This window comes from Ictidomys tridecemlineatus, chromosome 2 (assembly GCF_052094955.1).
Source record: "Ictidomys tridecemlineatus isolate mIctTri1 chromosome 2, mIctTri1.hap1, whole genome shotgun sequence".
Classification (NCBI taxonomy): Eukaryota; Metazoa; Chordata; class Mammalia; order Rodentia; family Sciuridae; genus Ictidomys; species Ictidomys tridecemlineatus.
In genome coordinates this window covers 129,108,863-129,131,459 of record NC_135478.1, presented here as the reverse complement: position 1 = coordinate 129,131,459, position 22,597 = coordinate 129,108,863, and the positions used below count along the sequence as shown (strand labels likewise).

The following is a 22,597-nucleotide window of genomic DNA, read 5'->3' as shown; positions in this document are numbered from 1 at the left end:
GGTGATATCTTTCACAGGTGTCACTGCAGAGGTATCAACATGTTGGTGTCAGGGCTGCCTGAGCCAATGCGGTGAAGACACTTATCAAATACTCATATCACATAACCTTTCTAAAGTCTTAATGATCTGACTTTAGATCATTCATGGACTTCCAAAGTGGCTGTGACTTCTGAGTTTTAAGTTAGTTCTGCAAGAGTGCACATCTCACAAACTCTGATTTGCTTTTCTGAGAACTCTGTGTATTTTAAAAATAAAAAGCTGGAGAGGAAGTACCCCATCTAACATAAAAGAGAATTGGAATTGCCTTCTGGCACAAGGAATCCCAAAGGTTTTCCTTAAATCATACAGGCACCATTTCTGATGCGTCTCAGTATTTGAACTACCTTGATAGCCCAAGACATTTTGAGATGAAATGAGAAAATGAATCCTAAGATTCTTCTGAAATAAACAGCAATCTTTTCTTTAACAATGAATATCCTTTACCTATGAATTCACAGAAGAAAAATTTTAGCACACATTCTTTTTGATTGTAGGAAACATTTAAATCTAAAGATATGCAACTGTGTTGTGGAATTCTAAAACATTTTCAAATGATCACATTGGTTTTTATGTCTACTGGAAAATGTATTGTCTAGTAAATATTTCACTTAGGTTTACTGTGACAAGTACCTTAGAAATTTGATACATTGAATAATTTTTTTTTCTTTCTGATACTAAAACAATTCTATTAATGTTGTAGGGCCTTAAACTGCACAAAGCACCTTCTGGTGATGGAAAAGAAGTTACATGCCTCTGAGGATGAACAGATGAACTTTCTTTTATCATTTGTGGAATTTTGGGAGAAATTATTACTACCTAATCCTTTCAACTCCTTCAGGGTTCCCAAATTCCACAATTCATCTCTCAACAAGGAAGTTCTAAATAGAAGTGTTTTGTGGAATTTAGAGACAGACCCACCTGCTTTTGAAGCTCAGGAGCTTTTAGAATTTGGGAAAGAGGTGACTGAAAAACTGAAAACTGTTGGAAGTCACTGGATGAAGAACCAACGTGAAAATATTTTGAGATTCATGGAATTAATACTGCTTGAAATTAACCCCAAACTTCTAGAATTATGGCTGCGTGACATTTCTAAAGGAGAAAAGGCTAAACTGGAAAATTTTTCTTCACTTTTAAATTCTTCTGTTCCAGAAAACGAGAAAATTTTTAGTAAAAGCATAAACTTTTCCCATTTATACCATTCAAATTGGTCAGAATCACCAGCAGTAAACATAGATTTTGTACATTTAAGTGAAACTGTGATGAGTAGTCTCTATGAGTTTGGATTACTTAGGCAGGAACAAGTCTCAGAAGCTCTGGACACAGTCTATGTTGTAAAGAATGCATCTGATATTTTCTCAGCCCTCTCTGAACCTCAAAAGCAAGAAGTTGATAACATTTTGACACGCATGTACCTAAATGTCTTCAAAGACAAGGATTCAGCTTTACTTCTGCAAATTTATTCTTCCTTTTACCAATATATTTATAAATTCTTGAGCCTACGGAGTAGAGATTCTCTGCTAATGTACCTTACCCAAATCTCAAGACATATTTTGAACATCATAAAGCAATTTAATTTCCAAAACATCAGCAAAGCGTTTGAATTTTTATCTGAGACTGCAGAGATTCTTGGGGGAATTTCTGAAGTATCTTATTGTCAGCAGTTGTTTTCAGTTTTTAACTTTTTGGAGCTTCAAGCTCAATCCCTGATGTCTACAGAGGGCCAAGAATTGGAAGTGATCCATGCTACCTTGACAGGCCTCAAACAGCTGCTCATAGCAGATGAAGGTTTTCGAATGTCTTTATTTCAATATGTCAGTCAGCTCTTCAATGGTTCAGTAGAAGCCCTGTTGGGTGGTGAATGTTTTGTTTTGGATAATGAAACCATTTCCTCTATGAATTATTTAAGAGATAAGGAATCTTCATTTAGTCTTCCATGGTCACAAATTTTTTCAGACCTCTCTGCAAATGTCAGTGTGTTGAATGAGTTTCTGGCCGTTCACTGTACCATTTCATGGCTTCAAATGTGGACTGAAATCTGGGGAAGCATATCTCAAATACTTAAGTTTGACCTGAATATCTTCACTTCTCTTCATGTAGGGCTCACTCAGCTTTTGGATGAATTGGAATATGATATGAAAATTTCTGAAAGCTGCCAGGGAGTCTTTCCCACCCACCATGCAGCTAGACTCATAATAAATTTGTTTAAAAGTGTGACTCAAGCTGATAATTTTCAGGATTGGCATGACTTGCTGGATCTCAGGGATCTCTGGGTAGCATTAGGTGATGCATTAGTTGCAGTAAAATCACTTACCTTGGACCAAGTAGAGAAAACCCTTTTCACCATGGAAACCACCCTGCACCAGCTAGAGACACTTCCATTGAACACAAACAAAAGCAGAGAGTTTTTATATTCTCTGCTGGAGGTTTTCATTGAGTTAAGCCAGACCTCAGAATATGTGGGTAGTAACGTAGACCTGATAAATCATTTTCTTTTAAATAATCTCACAGATCACGGAAATAACAAATTTCAAAGTGTCATCACTGAGCTAAGAGAAACAATATTATTTCTTAGAAATGTGTCCCATGATCAAGATTTATTGTCCTGTGCTGATGTTTTCCAAAATGTAACTGAGTTGATTTTAGAAGAAGGCTTATTTCATGTAAATAGCTCTCGGCGGATGGTACGTATTCTGGACATGTTAAATTGCACATTCTCCTCTGAGAACACGGTTAGCAAACTGAGAGGATGCATGGCATGGATAGATGCCATCAACCGTTTGTATGTAATGTATAATTCAAGTTTTTCACAAGGCTATCTTCACAATATTTTGGGGAGTTTCAAAGATATGGACAAAACAATGAACTCTACATTGAAAATGGTAACTTGGCTGATACATATAAAGAAACCGCTTTGTTCCTTGGGTGAGTCCAACATAAGTTGTGTAAATATTTACTTGAAAGACATAACTGACTTTCTAAATATTGTACTTAATACAGTCTTTGAAAACGGGAAGGTACCAAAATTTGAGATTTTATTAGCTCTTTTGAATGATTCCACAAACCAAGTAAGGATGATTATAAACAACTTAACAAGAGACTTTGATTTTGTTTCCCAATCCATCTGGAAGTATTTTAATGAATTAGTTTTAAGACCCATAGAAATGTCACAGGAAATTCCTAACCAGTTTCAAAATCTTTGGCTGCACTTGATAGCACTGGGGAAGGAAATTCAGAAACTTGTAAAAGATATTTTCTCTAATATCCTGGAAAATAATTCCTCTTCTGAAACTGAAAAATATTTTAACATATTTTCTACCAGTCCAAAGGAAAATGATATAAAGAGTTTAGGCAATTCAATTTATAATTTAGCTAGTTACCTTGCCTTCTTCAACTTATCTCATGATCTTCAAAACCCACCAGAAACAATTTCACATGAACTAATGAGAGCTGTGGATCTTGTTATTCAGTTGATGAAGAATGTGTTCAATTCCTTAGTGCCCACTGTTTCTCACAATATCCCACAAAATTCAGGTCATGCTCAAGTTTTAAAGAAGGTGGCTTCTCTCATGCGTACTCTCAAGAAGGCAGACATAGACCTTTTAGTAGATCAGCTTGAACACATTAGTGAAAGCCTTGGGGATTTCTTCAAGAATCTCAGTAGATTAGATACCAGCAATTCAGGAGTCAACTTGCTTTTTGGCTTGATGGAGAAATTTGCAGACAGCTCCCATGCTTGGAATGTCAATCATCTGCTCAAGCTCTCTCGCCTGTTTCCCAAGGATGATGTGAACACAGTGGTGGACCTGTATTATGCTCTTCCTCATGTTGTGAGTCTCCTGCAGAGAGTGGCTGACAAAAACATCACAGAGGCCCTCAAGGATGTCTATAACTTCACACTCCTTCACGGCATAAGCATTTCAAACATCACCAAAAAGGACTTTGCTGGTGCGATAAAAGCTCTTCTGCATACAATCACATTCATATCAGACCAACCAGCCATTGTCTCAGAGGCTTTAAACTGTCTTCCTGTGGTTTGGTGCTGGAATCATACAACTTCTGGATTTCAGCAGAATCCCAAATTGGAAGCCTGTGAAGTCCATGGGCTTATGTCTTCTTCTTCCTTTTATCACCAAGTGGCCACAATACTTGACCATCTCCACCTGTCTCCCCCACGTGAAGATTCACAATGTTCAAATGAAAGTTCACGAATGGAAACGAGTAGGAAAATGATTTGTGTGATTCATGAATTAGCAGACTGGAATTCCATCCTTCTAGCACTGTCCGAAGTCTTTCATGCTAGAACCTCTCTGATGAAAACTGTGCAAGAATTTTGGCAGAAGGTGTTACCCTTTGTCTCACTTTCTGGAAATCAAAGTCATGACAGCATTGCCGGACATTGTCCTGGTGGTCCCATAAAGCAAGTTGCTTTGCAAATCATAGAAAAGCTAAAACGTGTCAATTTTACAAAAGCTGCTTCTGGGGAAAACATTCTTAACAAACTGGCTGGTGTAAATAAGATTTTTAACATGACTGAGGGAACAGAGGCATTTGTCCGAAATAATATTTCCTTAAATTTGGAAAGGATGATCAAGTTGATTTCTGGGGATTGGAGTCTAGAAGATAACAGGCCTTATTCACTCCTTCCACTGACAATTCTTCTGAATGCAAGTCTCATGGGTAGTGGTTTAGAAGCATTAACAAGTTTTATTAAAAATAGTGAAGCTATTTACAACCTTGAAGAACTATGGCTTGACTTTAAACAAACCATGAAAGACCTAACCCATGACTTTGGTATTAGGCACCTGTTCTCTATAATTAAAAAGGAAATCCAAAGTATCAACTCCGTGGCCCTTCAAAGCTTAGTTTTACAACTTTCCCACTTTCTGGAAAGCCTGGACTCCTCATCATTGGGGATATTAGAAATTATTGAAGATTTTCTGTTGGACACAAAAAACTGGCTTCATGATATTGAAAATAAAGATTACTCCAAATTGACACAAACATTATTTGTGACCATCGAGAGTTCAACTGATGATATAACTAAAGATATGACTAGCTATTTGCATTATCTGAAAAACATTTCTGGAGAAGGTGATTTGGACGTTGACTTTCTTACTCATCTGCTAAATCAAGAGCAGCTAACCAATTTCTCGGTTGTTCAGTTGCTTCTTGAAAGCATTCTGATTAATTCTGTCAGTAAATTAGCTGGGAGGTCTCAAGAAGCGTCCCCAAATTTAAATGACGCTGACCTTCAAATAATGAATTTAATTAACCTCACCTTGAACCACAGGCCATCGGACAGTAGTGGGAAAACCATTCTCCCTTCAAGGAGCACAGTGGATTTCATAGAACAGTTTTTGAGAACATTCTTTTCCCCTTTACTGAAGGGAAATTCTGAGAACAAAATATCCCTTTTGCTAAAAGACTTCCACCCAGATGCTATTGCAGAGATGAGGTGAGTGGTTTGGTTTGTATTTTTTGCTTTGTGCATAGTTCATTCAATTGCAGTACATCTCAAACCACTTTTTTTTCTGGAGTACAGAAATGCTAATAAACAGCAATTGTACACTAAAAATTTTGAATAATGTTTAAAGTGAATGTGCCTTCATAATAATTTTATCAAAATTTCAAAGTAAAATAATTTTGGTTATTGCTACTTAAATAGTAAGCATTTAGGCCTATCCTGTGATAAGTAGTCATATATATTTTTTTCTATTTTTTAGATGATAAAAACAATTATTGAATACAATTTAATTAATTAATTTATTTTGGGGGTACTGTGGATTGAATTCAGGGGCACTTGACCACTGAGCTACACCCCTAACCTTATTTTGTATTTTATTAGAGATAGGGTCTCTTTGAGTTGCATAGAGTGCCTCCCTAAATTGCTGAGGCTGACTTTGAACTCATGATCCTCCTGCCACCGCCCCCTGAGCTGCTAGGATTATAGGCGTGAGCCACCCCATGTGGCCTGAAATTCCATTTTATATGGAACTGAAAAATTAATTTTTATGGATGAATATTCACATATAGGAGGGTCATAATTTGAATTGCTGTATTAACTGTATTAACCCGTCACACATAAAGGGTTTATATATTTTTATCCCAGTTCATCTAGTGTGTTGTTTACATTTGGAAGCACTAAAATCAATAGTCACATTACTTTTTCCATGTATTTTAAAAAAAATCTCTTTGAAGGTTATTAGTAAAATGTTGGAGGGAAATTACAGTTTATTCCATTTTGTTACAGTCCTGACTGTAACCATGGAACCAGCAAAGACTGAATTGAAAGAATGGGTTTATATAAATTTGGGCACTGGCTAAGCAAGTTCAAAATCACTAGGGAAGGCTGTCAGGGGGGAAATGTCATAGCTAGCTGGAACACTAGAGTCATGAAATCAAGCTTGTGGCCCCAAGTGGTGGTCAAGAGGAAGACTCAGGGGCAGGAGAGACCAAGTGCCTACCCAGCTGTGGTCGGAGTCTTTAGGTAAGGCAAAACCCACACTCTTTTACAACCAACCTTCTAGCTGATTATGTGAGGCCCACCTAGGATAATGACTCTTCTGGCTACTTTGAAATTAACTGAGTAGGGATTTAAATCACATCTGCCAAATCTGTTTTCTAACACTAGATTAGTGTTGGATTGAATAGCTGGTAGGAGGCATATTTGTGCTACAAAATGGCCTCTGACTCCTGTATATCCTTCAATACAGGAGGGACTCTTTCTTGGGGGCCATTAAGCTCAGAGACATACAAAAAAGGGCATTCTGGGCCTATTGTCTAGCCAAGTCTGGTTGATGGATTGCAAAATCATCAGTGTTCAAGTGACCTGCTATTATTTTTTTAAAATTCAGAAAAATATAAATAGGCTTTCTACTTCTTCAGGACCACTTTGTAATCATTTTGCCTCTTTTCTAAATACAAAAATAAGTGGCTTTTTAAATTGTTAGGTTCGAGGAATTGTAATAGAATTCTTCATGAAATCCCTTCACTCTTCATTATTTGACAACAAAAATATTAATTGTGATATGGAGTTATTTTCACATCATCTTTCATTCAATGGTATAATTTCATGACTTTATTTTATTATAAAACAAATAAAATAATAGTCACTATATATTTAAGTCATTTTATTGCTAATGTATTAAATATGAAATTAAAATATATATGTATATATATATTTACAGTTTTTTTCCAAAAGATAAAATTCTAGAAGTTCTGAAATTGGATCAATTTCTTACCTTGAAGAATGAAGACAAATTGATGGATTTTTTCTCAAGTTTAAAGGAGACTATACATCACTTAATCAGAAGCTCATTTATATTAGACAATGGAGAACTTTATTTTGATAACCACCAAGGACTGAAATTCATAAAAGATTTATTGCATGCCTTTGCAAGGGAAACCTCAATGAAAAATAAGTCTGAAGATGATTTCCTTACAGTGGTGAGTCAGTTGCTTTTCCATATAAATAGTACTGAGGAGCTCTTCAAACTTAACCAAAATCTCAGGTCAGTTCTTCATCTCATGAGAGAAAGTTCCACAGAGATAGCCAATCTTATGGATACTCTTTTAAACTCTCTAAATAAGGACTTCCATACCTTATGTCCTACTCTCCAAGAAGCTATACTATCTAACTTAACTGATTTGCTTTCCTTTATACATAACTCAAATCTTCTAAGAAACAGAGAAACCTTAGAAATTACTAAGAGATTACTTGGTATTATTTCTAGAGCTTCTGAAAATAGTCATGTCCTAGAACCTCTCTTAGAAATGTCTAGAACTCTGACCATGCTTTTGAGTGACAGTGCTGAGCTGAGAGATCTTGCCATATCAGTGAACTCCACTGTGAAACTTCTCAAACTAGCTAAGAAAGTTTCAGGGCAGATGGCCATGATTTTTGACACTCATTTCATCTCTAGTACCAAGGACACCATGAAATTCTTTGACGCTCTCTATTCCTTCATGCACCAAAGTGTTCAACATCTTGTGAAGAAAATAACTACTTTGAAAAAAGTAGATCATTTTATATTTGAAAAGATAAATGATTCATTACTGCCATTTCTTGACTTGGCCTTTGGGATGATTGGGGTCAAACCTAATATTTCACAAGACTCTGATATTTTCAGTATGTCATCTATCATACTGTCCTATGTGAACCAATCCAAGGACTTTTCTGGTATTTTGGAAGAAATGGCTGAATTTTTAACTTCTACGAAAATTGATTTGGGGGTTTTGGAGCATCTTATGGTGGCATTTAGAAATGTGTCTCAAGTATTTTCTAGGGATTCTGTCAATTTATGGGAAGAAATTCTGGATTGCTTAGTTCCTATAAATAACATTACCAGTCAAATGGACTTTTTACAGCTTAATCCAAATTCTAGCCCTCAAGATACTGAGCAGGAAAGGATTCATGAAGTGATTCTTTTCTTGGATAAAATGTTAACAGAAAGCAGCACAGAAATAGGAATTTACTGGAAAATGGTGGTTAATTTTACTTTAGAAACTCTTTGGAATAGCTTGAAGAAGGATAACTGGGATGTTTTTAAGCTGTTGCCGACATTTGCTCAGCATCCAGATAACCTTTTGAAAACCATAGAAAGAGTTGTACAGGCCTCCAGTGGAATTGAAAGTGAGTATGGAGATTATTTAAGTAAAGGTTTACCTTTCAATATGTCTTTGATTGAGAATATAACCCATCATCAACTTGAGAAAGCAACCCAGTTTGTGCTAAGTAGAATAGCTCTCTCCAGGAAAGGGCTCCTCTCAAACAACTCCCGGTGGGCAAATTCCATTAGAACTGTGTTTCATCCAGTCTTGGAGATTTTTCTTCAGGAAGCCATTGGAAAGAATGGCATGACGGCCCAAGAAGACTGGCCCCAACAAGATATGATGGATTTTCCTTATGGCTTCAAACCATTATCATGTTTCAAGAAATACCTGAGGAGATTATTTGTTTTGATTGAATACTGGCAAAAAGTCTCACTGACAGATGAAAGGTAATCAAACACCTAACCCCATTTCCCCGCCCCCTCCCCTCACTTCAGTAGCTTTTTAGGAGTAAGAGTGAATCAGGGTAAGTGACCTTTGACTTTCATCACGCTCTGAAGTTGGCTTCTACCATGGAGTGATTTGAGTCCATCCAGTCTTTTCTTTTCATTATTTGGCATTCAGATGATTTGGTTTCCCTCAAAGAGTTTTCAGAAGTAAATTATTTTCAAAAGCAAAATCATTGTATTCTATTTACTTGGCACATCAACAATTTTTTTTTTTTTACTGTGCACATACTCTATCAAACAAGGGTCCTACTATTGGATATTTAGCCCAAGAATATGTCAACCACATCACACAGAAAATTGCAGTTGTAGTTTTAACCAACCACAGGAATGCTCCAGGCAGCTGTTGGCTTCTGCTTTCTTTAGGTTCAATCTAACTCTAAATGATTGGTCACCTCTAAGCCCTTCCACTCCTAAATGTTGGGTCAAAGAAAACCTGTTCTTAAAGAGTTCCAGTCCTATTAGCTGCTGTACTCTGGAAACAATCTGCTGCCTTAGGTGGGACAACTTGCTTCTCTTGGTGTGCAGAGCCCCAGAGGTGCTGCATTTTCTGTATCTGCCCTTCCTGAATGTGAGGAGGCTTTTCAGAGAGTCCATTGTCCCATCCTGTCTCTGCCTTTCTCTCAGCCCCACATGAAGATTAGAGATACAGTATGAACCCTTGTTCATTTCTCACCAGACATACTGAGCTATTTTCTTTGAGTTCTGTTGCTGTGAAACTGTCTCTCAAATCCAATAATTTTTTATAGCTTGGAAGGATGTCCTTAGCTCATGAAACAGGTATCCCTTGGGCAAAAGAACTATCAGTACCTCAAAACCTGAATGCTGGCTTCCAGATATCCCTGGCTCATCTCCTCTTTGCTTCTGATCCCAAACTGTACTGTGTGTGACTTCAGTGTTTGCTTGGAATTTTCTTTTGAGCTGGAGGTGGTCTTGACAACCCTGTTCTCCTTCATCTCAGCTTTGTCTCAAGTTTTTTTTTTTTTTTTTTCAGTTTGCCAGAGAGGGAATTTAAACCATAGCTCTATATAGTATCATGTTTTTAAGACTTACTATTTTACTTTTTGATTGATGTATATTAGTTGTACATACTTAGGCTGTACATGTGATATTTTAATATTTGTATGTATTTTATAACAATCAAATCAGAGTAATTAGCATATGTACCTCTTCAAACACTTACCATTTCTTTGTGGTAAGAACATTCAAAATCCTCTCTTCTAGCTATTTGGATGCAAACAATGGACTATTGTTATCTGAAGTTGTCCTGCTTTGTCATAGAAAACCAGAGCTTACTACCCATGGAACATCCTCCCCACATCCCTGCCTGGTCTCTCTCCAGCCTCCGGGAACTATTCTGCTCTGAACTTCTATGGGGACAACTTTTTTTAAACTCTACATTGAATGATAACATGGGATATTTGTCTTTCTGTCCCTGACTTTCCTCACTTAACATAACCGTCTTCCAGATGCATCCACGTGGTCACAGAGGCTGCCATTGTGTCTTGAGACCCTTTAATCACTTACCTTTTCATTTTAAGAGAACCATACAAGTAGAAAACGGTTTTCTGGAGGTATAGACTGTGTTATCTGAGCTTTCCTTGTGTTCTTATACAGTATCTGTGATTCGGTATAGGGGACGATTTGTATGTGTGTACTGCCCAGCCTACTACTACACAGTAACAATGCTCATGTGTTGCAGATTTTTATCCTTAAATGCCATTATCTTTTTTTTTTCCTTAAGAGTTGTTGAGATGTGTCGAGTTTTGCAGCAGCTGGAGAAGCCCTCTGAAGCCATTGAGATGCTGCAGAAAGTGAAGATGGTGGTTTTGCGTGTCCTCATTATCTTTGCAGGTGGGCTGATTATGTAAGATGTGCCTGATAATGCCGCTGTGCCAGTTTTGAGAGCTGGGCTGTCAGAGAGATACACAGATTTCCCATGAATTTCTTTTAGGACAAAGAATAACCTTCTTAGCCTGATTTTGAGACTCAAGACCTGGAGGGGTCTGGTCCAGCCTCTCCAACCTGTGTGCTCCAGTCAAATTGGACAATGTCTTCCTAATACTGTGTGGGCTTTCTGGTCTCTGTGTCCTTGCTCATGGAGTATTCTTCCCTGTCTCTTCCACCTAAACTCAGGCTGTGCTCTGTGTCCTAGAGCTGGGGGCATCTTGTTCAGGAGGACTGCCCCTGCCTCCTTTGCTGGCCAGATACTTAAGGAGACATTTATCAAAGGCAACTCTTCATGCTCTTATTTCTTACATCTACCCACTGTTCTAGAGTCACCTTTCCTGCAGGCCGCAACTGTGTCATAACATTTGTGTGTCTGCAATGCCTGGCATGGACTATACAGTCCCCTAGTGTAAGCTGAAGGGTCCATGTAGTGACCTGAATTTCCTCTAGCCCTGGCACTTATTGCCTACATTTTTCATTTCTGATACCTCCTTTTCTGCAGGACTCTGTAGCCTCACTGACAGCGGGACTAGTTCCTTTTTAAATCCTGCATCTCCATGATATTCAACATAGTACCCAGCAATCATGAATGGTTATGTTGTTATTAAATTAATTCATCTAGTAAGGTCATACTTGATGCATTCTTAGCTACACATTTCCTTTAAATGCTACTCTTGATGGAGAGTAAGTACTGTGAGCTGCATTATAGGGTAATTATTTTAGGGCTTTCTCTAATGTGTAGGCATTAAGTTGTGGTGCATATCTGAGTCATGGAATGGACCACCAATGTTCACACTAATTCTACTTGAATACACATGCTGCTGCCTTCCTATGTCCTAGTCTCCCAGACTGGGGTAAAGGACTCTAAGTTAACTCTGAGTTAACAAGGACCCTGAGAGACTAGGTAAGATGGATGAAGAGGAGGGTCGGGGAAGAGAAATGGGGGAGCAGAGGGTGGGTCTGATCAGACCAGAGAAGAGTGAAAGGAGGACTGAGCAGGCCTTAATCTACTGCTGCATGGAGTTCCACCATGGCTCACCTTACACCTTTAGCTCCCTGCTTCACCTCAGTTCATTTGATTCCATACTCTCACTCTCTTACATTTTCTGTTTTATTATTAGATTATTGCTTTTATTTAGATTACTATTTGAATCTATTGTACTACTATTTTTAGATTATTATGTCCTCTGGAAAGCTCTTCTGGACCCACCCCATCAGGTGTTAGGTGGTCTTACCTGGATTCCAATCTCAGGGCTTGATTTCCCAATTATGGTCATGACCATATGTGCTATTCTGAATTCATCTCTTCTCTGATCATAAGGGTTGTGCCTGATGGTAATAAACTTGGCCTAATAGCATTCCCAAGTGAGCAGTCTGTTCATATAGGAATGTTCAACCATTAGAGAGAGTAGATGGGCTGTCTGTGTGCTCTGGGACTATTTTGTACAATTGAGTAAATTGTGGGGCTGGGAGGACATCATAGAGTAAAGGGTCTGGCTTACCCAGGGAGGGCAAAATCCTCCATCAGATGGGAAGAGCCCCTGGCCCCAGGGTGGATTCACTGTTGGGTGTGGGTGGCTGAAGCTAGGGGCCAGGTCTGCAGAACAGCATGCACCTGAGAATAGAAAGGAGGAGAAGCGAGTCTTAGGCAGGAACCTACATGCCAAATTCTATTTTAAAAACATACTAGGAAGAAGCTCAAATATGGTGATGGGGGTGGGAGTGAGGGCGGGAGGAGAGGATGAGCCCTTGGGCGACTCATCCCTGGAATGCAGAGCATGTCAGGTGAAACCTGAGTACTAGGGAGGTGTGCCTGCATGGCCACCGTTGTGTCTCTCCAGGGTCTAGAAAAAATGCTGACATAGATACAGTAGACACCAGAGTGATGTGTTTAGAGGACTAGGTAGGTGAGTGAGTGAGTGCCACCTTATGCCAGGCACCACGGCCCACAGGGTTGAGGCCTGTGTGTGGGCCCCTGGCCGATAAGACTGCTGCATCAGGCAGCGAGGGACTGCTGATCACGATGCAGCATTATGTCTGGCAAGGATTCCTTCATTGTCCCCAGGTGGCCCTAGGCATAGAATCACACTGACCCTTGTAGTAAGTGATGCCAGGGGAAGCGTACAATGAAGGAGCAGGTGCTCTGAGACCTGCTAGGCTGAGTTCAGCACCTCCTGCTAGCTGAGCAACTCAGGTCAGGCTGCCAAGTCTGTTTCAGCCTTGAACAAAATGGGCTTCAAAGAGTATTGAGAGGATTTAATAAAACATGACAGTGAACACAGGTGACCCCCATGGGCCCTTGCTTAGGGCAGGTGCCTCACGCATGACAGTCCTCCTCCTCTGGTTCAGTGCAGGCTGAGGTTGGGTCTCCTGCATGCCATTGGGAGACCACTTCCCAATGTACAAAGAGCTGGTTCACAAGTGCAAATTGGTAGTTTAGGGACAGGATTAGTTTTTATGGCTCACTCATCTCTTTTTAAAAATTAATACAAACATTTCACTGAATCAAAGGAGGGATTAATATTCCGAGACCAAAAAAAAAAAAAAAAAAAAACAGAGAGAAGAATGGAAGGAGAAAACGGGACATGATTGAGGTAAAGGAAACCCCAGTGGACTGACAGCTGGGGACTTTGTATAGCCTTTTAAAAAAGGAAGTCCTAATTTCTAATTTGGAATATATTACGCACAGTGAAAATACCATCAAAGACAAAGCATTACCTATCTAAGTGCACACTAGGATGGCCATAAATGATTTCAGCATGGGGGACCATGCGTGGGTAAAATTTGAATCAAACTTCTTTCTGATTCTTGAATGCTTCTCTGGCATATTGAATTCAGCCCGTGTTTGAAGACATAATTATTTTTGACATTTCACAGTCAGATAAATTAATGGATTTTAAATGAATTAAACATTCTGTGGTACCTGAATTTGTATTTATTTTGCCATTCTGTGTTACAGCTGCTAATGTACTTAAAATGATGTTAGAAACAGAAAGTTAATTTTTAGTTAATTTTTACAATTTTATTTCAAGGAAACCTAAGCATGACTGTTATTTAAACTGCCACCTCACCTTCCCTATTAGACTGCCATTCCATTCTGTAGCATTTAAATTTAAAGAAGGTAGAAGGGCCAACCAATGAAGAAGATGTAGAGCTTAATGGACCAAAATAGGCAGATGGCTCTTGTTTCACACAAAAGGATTAGCAGTCAGATCTGTTACCGTCATTGTTAAAGACATTTTTTTTTTTTGCCATGTTCAGAATTGATTCAGTGTCTCCACAAAGGAAGTTGTCATTTTCCTCCTCCTTGTGGCCTTAAGTCTGTCAATAATGATTGCATGAGCGCCTGCTAAGCTCATGGAAATAGAAGAAACCTCAGTGGGCATCTCTGTAATCTTCTAGTTTCTCAAACTAGCTAATTGTGGCTCATAGATTGTGAGTTAGTTGTCCAGGGTTTTGCAATGAAGAAGAGCCTTTTCCAGCTGAGGATAATCACAGGGGTTCATAAGGCTCGGGGGAGCAGCATGAAGGGTGTGTAAGAGAGCCTGCAGATCAGAGAAGCCAGAGAAGATGTCTGAATGTGTCCTCAAGGCAAGAAGAGGCACCAGAGCAGCTAGAATGGACTGGAGCTGGGGCTTTGAAGAAGCACAACTGGGAGGAGGAAGAGGGCATTCTGGGAAGTGGGGGGACCCAGGCTGGGCTGAGCTCTTGCAGGTGTCAAGACTTGTCACGTGTTCTTGCAATGATTCCTGTATGACATTGTGGAATCCAGGGTCAGAAGGGGACTAGAAGCCTAGGCAACCTGGCCTGCTTTCCTATAACCGCATCACTCCTGAGCTAATATTGCAGGAATGCCAGGTTGGTCTGCATTGGACTCTCACCTGGAGAAAGCAAAGGTCCACAGAGCTTGACTAATGCCATATGTATGATCTTTCTCATGGTGCATTCTCCCGCTTTTGGGTTTGAATGGCATCATTTCTACACACTTCATGTTTTTTCCTAAAGTAGAGGGCCCATTTATACTCAAAGATAAATTCTGGCATGTTTGACAATTTTACTTTCTCACTCCACATTTTAATAAGAAATTACTTAAGAGACACATTTAACATTTTCTACAATAAAGAGAATTGCCTTAAGAATTGTGAAATATATATTTAATGGGAAAAGATAAACAAGGCATCAGGGTTGGATGTTTCTAGAAAGCATGAGCATTCTGTATTGCATATGATCAAAACTGTTTTTTAATTAATGAATTTTATTTTTTGGGCAGTTTTATGTTTGTAAGAAAATTGAGCAGGGAGTACAGAAAAATCCAGTATACTCCCTACACAAGGAGCACAGTACCCTCCCCCACTGTCAACAGCCTTTATCAGAGTGGCATGTTTGTTACAATTGATGAACCTACAATGACACATGACTATCACCCAGAGTCCAATACAGTTTACTCCAAGTGTTGACGTTCCTTGGATTTTAATAAATCTACGTGACATATATCCCCCACCTTCGTATAGTACAGAATCATTTAACTGTCCCCTCAAAATCCTCTGTGCTCCACCTACTCATCCTTTCTTTCCTCCTAACTTCTGGTAACCACTGATCTTTTCACTGTGTCCATAATTTTGCCTCTTCCAGAATGTCATGGGGTTGAAATCTCATAGTGCACAGCCTGCTCAGATTGGCTTCTTTTATGCTCAAATTGTTTTTAAAAATGACTTTTGAGAAATAATGTAATCATTTGTCAAAGCTAAGTTTTCACTATTTGTTGGTCATAAGGATGAATTTTATTTTCTGTAATGTCCAAGCATCTAGGAGGTGCAGAGCCACGTGCTGTGTGCTGGCCGCACGTGACAGCAGAGGTGAGAGTCCTGCAGGGGACCCTTATGCAGAGCTGAGCTGACACGGATCTGCACAGACAGGAAATGGGAGGGCTGTGGTCAGGGTGGGTAGGAGGACTGTGTTCCTGAGGCTGAGCTGTGAAAGGAAGGTAGGTTTGGGAGAGGAAGCCCCAGTAGAAGGTGCAGACAGACTAAGCAGAAGGGAGAAACCCTCTAGGAAGTGAAGGCAGCCAGTGGCTGTGAAAAAATTTTGAATGCAATCTTGAGCCTTTGGGCAGATTTCCCTTTCTGACCATTTCTTTTATTGAAGAGTCCTGTGGCTCAGAGCAGAAGGCAGATTACAGAGGTGAGATATGGGTGGGAGCTGCTAGGAATTTGGCCTGTTACCTGGGGGTGCTGGATGAAGGCACAGAATCTAGAGAAACTGGAAGGCAGAGTGAAACAGATGGAGAGATTGGTTGTATGGAAAGACCTTGGGGGAAGTTTTATGTTTGTAAGAAAATTGAGCATGTGGGGCACTTGAGAGAAAGAAAGAGGTTACTGTTTACTTCAAGACAGAAGGTAAAAACCAAGACTGTCCTGGTCAATCTGGAGGCAAATAGGTATTGTTTTATTCAACTTTGCATCTCTGTGACCCAAAGACAAAAATAATTTAGAGAAAGAAAAGTTTGTTTGGTTTGCTGTTTCAGAGGTTCAGTCCATGGTTGGTTGACTCCAAAACTCTGGGCTTGAGTTTATGAGTTTATGCAGAACATCATGATAGAAGGGCATGGCAGAGGAAAGCATCTCAAGAGAAGGAAACCAGGTAGGATAGGGAGAGAAATAGAAAGAGAGAGAGAGAGAGAGAGAAACACTATGCTTATAAGAGATGAAATATAAACCCCCAAGTCACACTCCAAGTGACTTACTTTCTCCTGTTACATCCTACCCGATTCATCCACTGATTAGGTTACACCTTTCATAATCTAATCGTTTCACCTCTGAAAATTCTTGCCTTGTTTCACACATTAACTTTTGGGAGATACCTCATATCTGAATCATAACAGTACCCCACTTATAGGAAATACAGGAAGAAGGGCCAGTTTGTGGCAGGTAGAGGTTGGAAATGGATTTCTATAGAATAAATTCAGCTTGGGAAAAACTCTTTAATTCCATCTGAACCTTAAAAGACACAACTTTAATGGATGAAGGAAATATGGTGTGTATAAACAATGAAATATTACTCAGTTGTTAAAAAGAATAAAATTATCATTTGCAGAAACATAAATGAAACTGGAAGACTTTATTTTAAACAAAATAATCAGGCACTAAAAGATAAATACTCATTATTTAACTTATCCATAGAAGCTAAAATATTGATCTCATAGAGGTAGAGAGTTGAATAATGTTTACCAGAGACTGGGGAATATGTTGAAACAGGATGTTTCATGAACACAGAGCTGCAGTTGGATAGGGGGAGTAACTTGTGGGGTTCTATAGTACAATAGACACAATTAGTTCAATGTTTCAATATGACTAGTAGAGAGGGTTTTGAACATTCCCAATATATGGAAATGATTAATGTTTGAGATGATATATTGCCAGCTATCCTGATCTGATGGTTAACCCTCATATATATGTACTGAAAAGCTGCCTGGTATCCTATGCACACATACAATTACTTTGTGTCAATTAAAAAAATTAAAGACATAGCTTTTTCCTTATCATCTGAAAGTTCATCTTGATTTAAGAAATTTTTAGGAATTTGTTTTGAATCTTGAAGAAATGATTCTGTGGGGCTGGAGAGTTCTGGAAAGGACTGCTTACTAATTACTTTTCTCTGTTTCCTCTGGCAGAAAACCCTTCCTTGACTAAGGACATTTTGTGTGCTACTCTGAGTTGCAAGCAAGGTGGGATAAGGCATCTCATTTTATCTGCTATCCAAGGGGTCACTTTGGTGCACAACTACTATCAGGTTTGTCATCTTCTATTTTTCAGAGAATGTCATATTCATTCCTGAGGGCCCCTGCGAGGCAGTCAAGGTATTGCAAGCTTGCAGTGTGGTCCTTATAACCAGAGCAATTGTGTCACATATAGTCATGGTGAAAGTTAGGTTTGCAAAATGAACCTTCACCCTTTCTGTCATTCAGGTTCTTTCAGTCTGTGCAGAAGTTGACTGGCATTGAGTTGTGGGAGCTGCTTTTTCAAATACCAGGAATTTTGCAAGCTGGTTGTTTAGCACCAACATCATTAACAATCAAATTATGTAAATATATGATTATATAAATTGGGTTAAAAATAAAGTTAACAAATACTCATTAACTCCAAACTATTTTAGTATATTTTACTGGTATCTGTTTTCCTGATATCATTTGCTTCTGTGGTATCTACCTCATGGAAACACTATATGGTCACATTTAGCGATGTCATGTTGACAGTGTGAACTAGGCAATGTGGGAGTGCTTACACCCTGGGAAGTGGCAAGTACTACAAATCAGATCTTTTATTTATTGATTTTTTTTTTGAGAGCTAGTTTTTAAACATTTGCCAGTCCATCACCAGCTCTCACTAATCACGTACACTGCCATGTTCAAGAACAATAGCTGAGGGGAAACCAGTATAGCACTTTGCTTCTTATTAATTTGGACAAGTGCCCAAGATCCCCAGGCAGGGACTCCAAATAACATTGAATCGTAGAATATGACTTTCATCTGGGGCCCACTCTTTTGCTTGGAATTAAGGACCACTGGGCCCACACATAGACTCAATGGAGTTTTTTCTACACAGCCTGCCTTTCTTTTAAGACCAGCTCTGAACTTTTTTTTTTAAATTGTTTTTACACTGACTGTACCCAATGATATGTCCAGTGAGTGTGGCATTATCCCAGAGAGTGAAAAGAGGGATGATACCGAAGTAGATCAGTGGTGTTTGTGCCAATCTCCTGGGACGTGTGAGGACACCAAAGACTGGGCTTCTGCAGTAGGTGAGGAGAGGATGAGAGCTGTTGATCCTGATGTTCTCCAGCTTTTGGAGGAGTAGCATATATGAGCAGATATCCTTATGTGTCCTGAGAGATAATTGCTAGTGCAGCCCCTGTAGTTTGTCAGATTTTCATTGATTTACTTAGGCCATCAAATTATTATTATTATTATTATTATTATTATTATTATTATTATTATTATTACTGGGGATTGAACCCAGAGCCTTGTGCATATGAGGCAAACACTCTACCAACTGAGCTATATCCCCAGCCCATTAGACCGGTCAAATTTTTATTTTCAGATTCTGCAGATCTTTGTCAGGTATGGGTTGAGCATGCTTAATCCAAAAATCCTAAATCCAAAATTCTCCAAAATCTAAAACTTTGAGCACCAACATGACAGACACCACAGATAGAAAATACCACACCTGACCTCATGGGACAGGACACAGTCAGAACAAGGACACTCGAAAGTGACTTCCAGGCTATGTGTACAAATTGTGTGCAAAGCATAAATGAATTTCATGTGTAGACTTGGATCCCATTCCTAAGAAATGTATGTGCATTGTGTATGTGCAAATATTCCCAAATCCAATAAAATCCTCAAAACTTTAGGTCTCAAGCATTTTGGATAAGCATACTCAGCCTGTATTAAATGTGAATAAAGAAAAAATACTTGCAGCTTTTGAATGCTGAGAGAAGTTTGTGATAATAAAACAGGCAAGACACTCCAACTTTTGAAACAACTAACTCAAAGATCATATTTTTATTTCAAATTATTATATGGTTGTCAAGAATTCTGACTGGTAATAGGTTAGCTTTGATGAAGAGCAGAAGTTCCTTCCTCTGATGACAAACAAAGAATGTTGCTATCTCAGGATGCAAAACCGTTAGAATGTGCCCATTAGACCATCAAATGGAGACTTTTAGAAATGTAGTTCTTTTCCAGGATATGGGATGCAAAATCTCCTGTGCCTGATAAAGGCAGACAAAGGGCACAGTGCCATCTTTAGTGTTTCAATATCTAAATAGTTTAACACACAGTTTTCCCAGTTCCTTTTGGAATGAAAGTCCCCACCGGCTGAATTGATAAGCTCAAGGTTCAGTGTCTCAGCTCCTTACTCTGCTGTTTTGCTTTCCTGATGGCAGAAAGTAGCCATCAGGAGCTAAATGGGGTTCAAAAATGACCACAGGACCCAACCTGTCTTTATACTTCTGAGATAAGCTAAAATGGAGAACGTGCCCAGATTCCAGGTCAAACTGCAAATTTCTGACCACTTCTCTAAATCAAGACTTTTGGATCCATCTGTGTCCACTTACTTGAACAGTCCCTAGATGATACAGGCTTGTTCTAGCCACGGAATGAAGTACGATGTGTGCTGCTTTTTCCATGGGGTGGTATTATGTTATCCCAAAGGTTTAACTTAATGGATGCCAGTCTCAACTGTTCTAGATACTACTTTCCTGGACCCTAGTAAACCTGTGCTGAGAAAATTGGAACTTTTCCTCCCATTAGTTATTGCTGCTGAGGAGAGAGGTTATGCACGTTCCTTCTTTATAAGCCCCTCTGTGATTATCATTTTGTTAAATTTAAGAATAATATCCATAGTGGGAATGCTATAAATGTATTGGATTTAATTTAATTTGCATATAATTACAAGTTATAAACTAGAGGTTCTTTTCTATGAGGCAATGTTCCCTGGGCAGAGCTCCCCATGAGATAGGTTTAATTCAACCTATATTCTTAAAGTGAGTTGGCTCTAAGGAGCCACTTGTTTGTACCTATATGACTGGTTGTCTCTGGGCACTGGCATGCTACAAGGCGGGGACATCTATCCAGGAAGGAGAATATTGGACCTGTGAAATATTTTAGTGAGTGCACTGGGGAGAGTTTAGAGAGCTCCACATTTGGAAATAAGAATAGAAGATGAAAGTGGAAGGGAATACTTTGCATGTCACTAGAAATGAGCACACAGACTGAAGCCTTGGGACCAAACCTGGGCATCTTCTTGCTTTTCAGATGCATGCCTATGATTGCTACTGTTCTTTTCCTTTCTGCTTGACTGTGGTTACACTTTGGCCTTGAATGGGTTCTGTGCACAGGTCTTCAGGGTCATGAGTGTTGGGGAGGCTGGAGGGGATTTGTCTTTAAGGATAGTATAGACGCTGGGGATCTAAGTAAAGAAAACAGAGAGGTCTGTGGGCCCTGAGTCCTGCCTTGAGAAAGACAATGAAGAAACTGGCCTGAGGCAGCCACTCCCTCTCGAACCCCTGCAGGTAGCAGGCAGCACTGCTTAGAGGCTGGCTGCTCCTACCAATGCCCCATGAAGTCTTCATGGCTGGATACTCACTGGTCACCTTACATCTAAATGAGGCTTTTTTCTCTCTTTTTTTTTTCTTCTGTGACTCTTAGTGTTTCTTCTAGGTTTATCCATGTCATTGCAGTTGGCATGACTTCCACAGACCTTTTTATTTATTCATCTTTTAAACTTTGAGACAGGGTCTCATTAAATTGCTGAGGCTGGCCTTGAACTTGCCATCCTCCTGCCTCAGCCTCCCCAATCTTTGGGATTACAGGTGTGCACCATTGCACCTGAGAAAACTTGTAAGTATCTCTTGTTGTTTTGATGACAGTCATCTTAATATGTATGAAGCGACATCTCTCTGTGACTTTTATTTGCATTATCCTGCTGATTGATGATGTTAAGCACCGATTCATGTACCTATTTATCATTTGTGTGTTTTCTTTAGAGACATGTCTATCTAACACTTTGACCAATTTTTATAATTAGGTTGTTTACTTTTGCTACCGAGTGGCCCAAGTTCCTGGGAACCATATTGTAGTAATCTAAATGCAGGTTGGTCACTCGGGAGGATGTTTTTTATTCTCTGCCATGTATTGAAGAACATACCATCTTCTTTCGTCTAGGAAGAGCCAGGAATAAAACCTGGGCTCCCCTACTTTGTAGCTGAAAGCTCATTCTACTGCTCTGCAGTGACAGAGGCAATGGCCATGACTTTCCATTTCTGTTTCCTGAGTCGACTGAAAATAAGTAAAAACCTGACAATACATGTAACTGTGAGGGCAAAGGTTAATTTTTAAGTGTGTGTTTCTGACCTATATCACTGCTGTGTTTTCTAGGAAATTGAAAAGTTATGGTCCTCACCTAATCAGATAAATTGTGAAAGTCTTAGCAGAAATCTTTCTAGCACCTTGGAAAGCTTCAGAAGTAACTTGGAAAATGCCACTGACCAGGACTGCACATGCCAGCCCCCACTAGAGACAGTTCAGCAGCACATGAGCACGTAGGTACCAGCGGGATCTCACGTCTTCTCCTGCTTCATAAAGAAGTCGGGCATTCCTTAAAGATGCATTCCAGCCAGATAAGGGTCTTCACTAAATGTTATTAATATGCATATGAATACGTATACATTTTCTAACCATCATAGTTTTCCATAACTAAGTTTTTAAATAGCAAAATGTAAAAGCAGCATTCGCCATAAGGCTCACTTCACTGGTGATCAAGGAATTAGAATAAAATGTCATGATCCAATATCACAATATGGTATTAAATATGAGTGGATGAACAGTATAAAGTATTTTTGATTGCTTCATATTTAATTAATTTATCTCAGAGTTCTAGAAAAATAAGCCCTCAGATGAGGATGTCGGGGACTTTGTATTCTACAAATGACATTCACAGAGAGATGTTCATCTGACTCTAGATATCCTAATTTCTCAAACATCTCCTGATAGA

General features: G+C 39.1%; 1 protein-coding gene across 1 annotated transcript in view; it reads left to right on the top strand.

The window, feature by feature from the left end:
• The window catches only part of Abca13 (ATP binding cassette subfamily A member 13), a 422,085-nt gene that overhangs the window by 74,832 nt on the left and 324,656 nt on the right, over positions 1–22,597 (top strand). Inside the window, exons 17-21 of the mRNA XM_078039756.1 lie at positions 740–5,494; positions 7,227–9,038; positions 10,840–10,949; positions 17,716–17,834; positions 21,982–22,145. Of these exons, the coding sequence (XP_077895882.1) occupies positions 740–5,494; positions 7,227–9,038; positions 10,840–10,949; positions 17,716–17,834; positions 21,982–22,145 (6,960 nt within the window). The remainder of the gene's footprint in view (positions 1–739; positions 5,495–7,226; positions 9,039–10,839; positions 10,950–17,715; positions 17,835–21,981; positions 22,146–22,597) is intronic.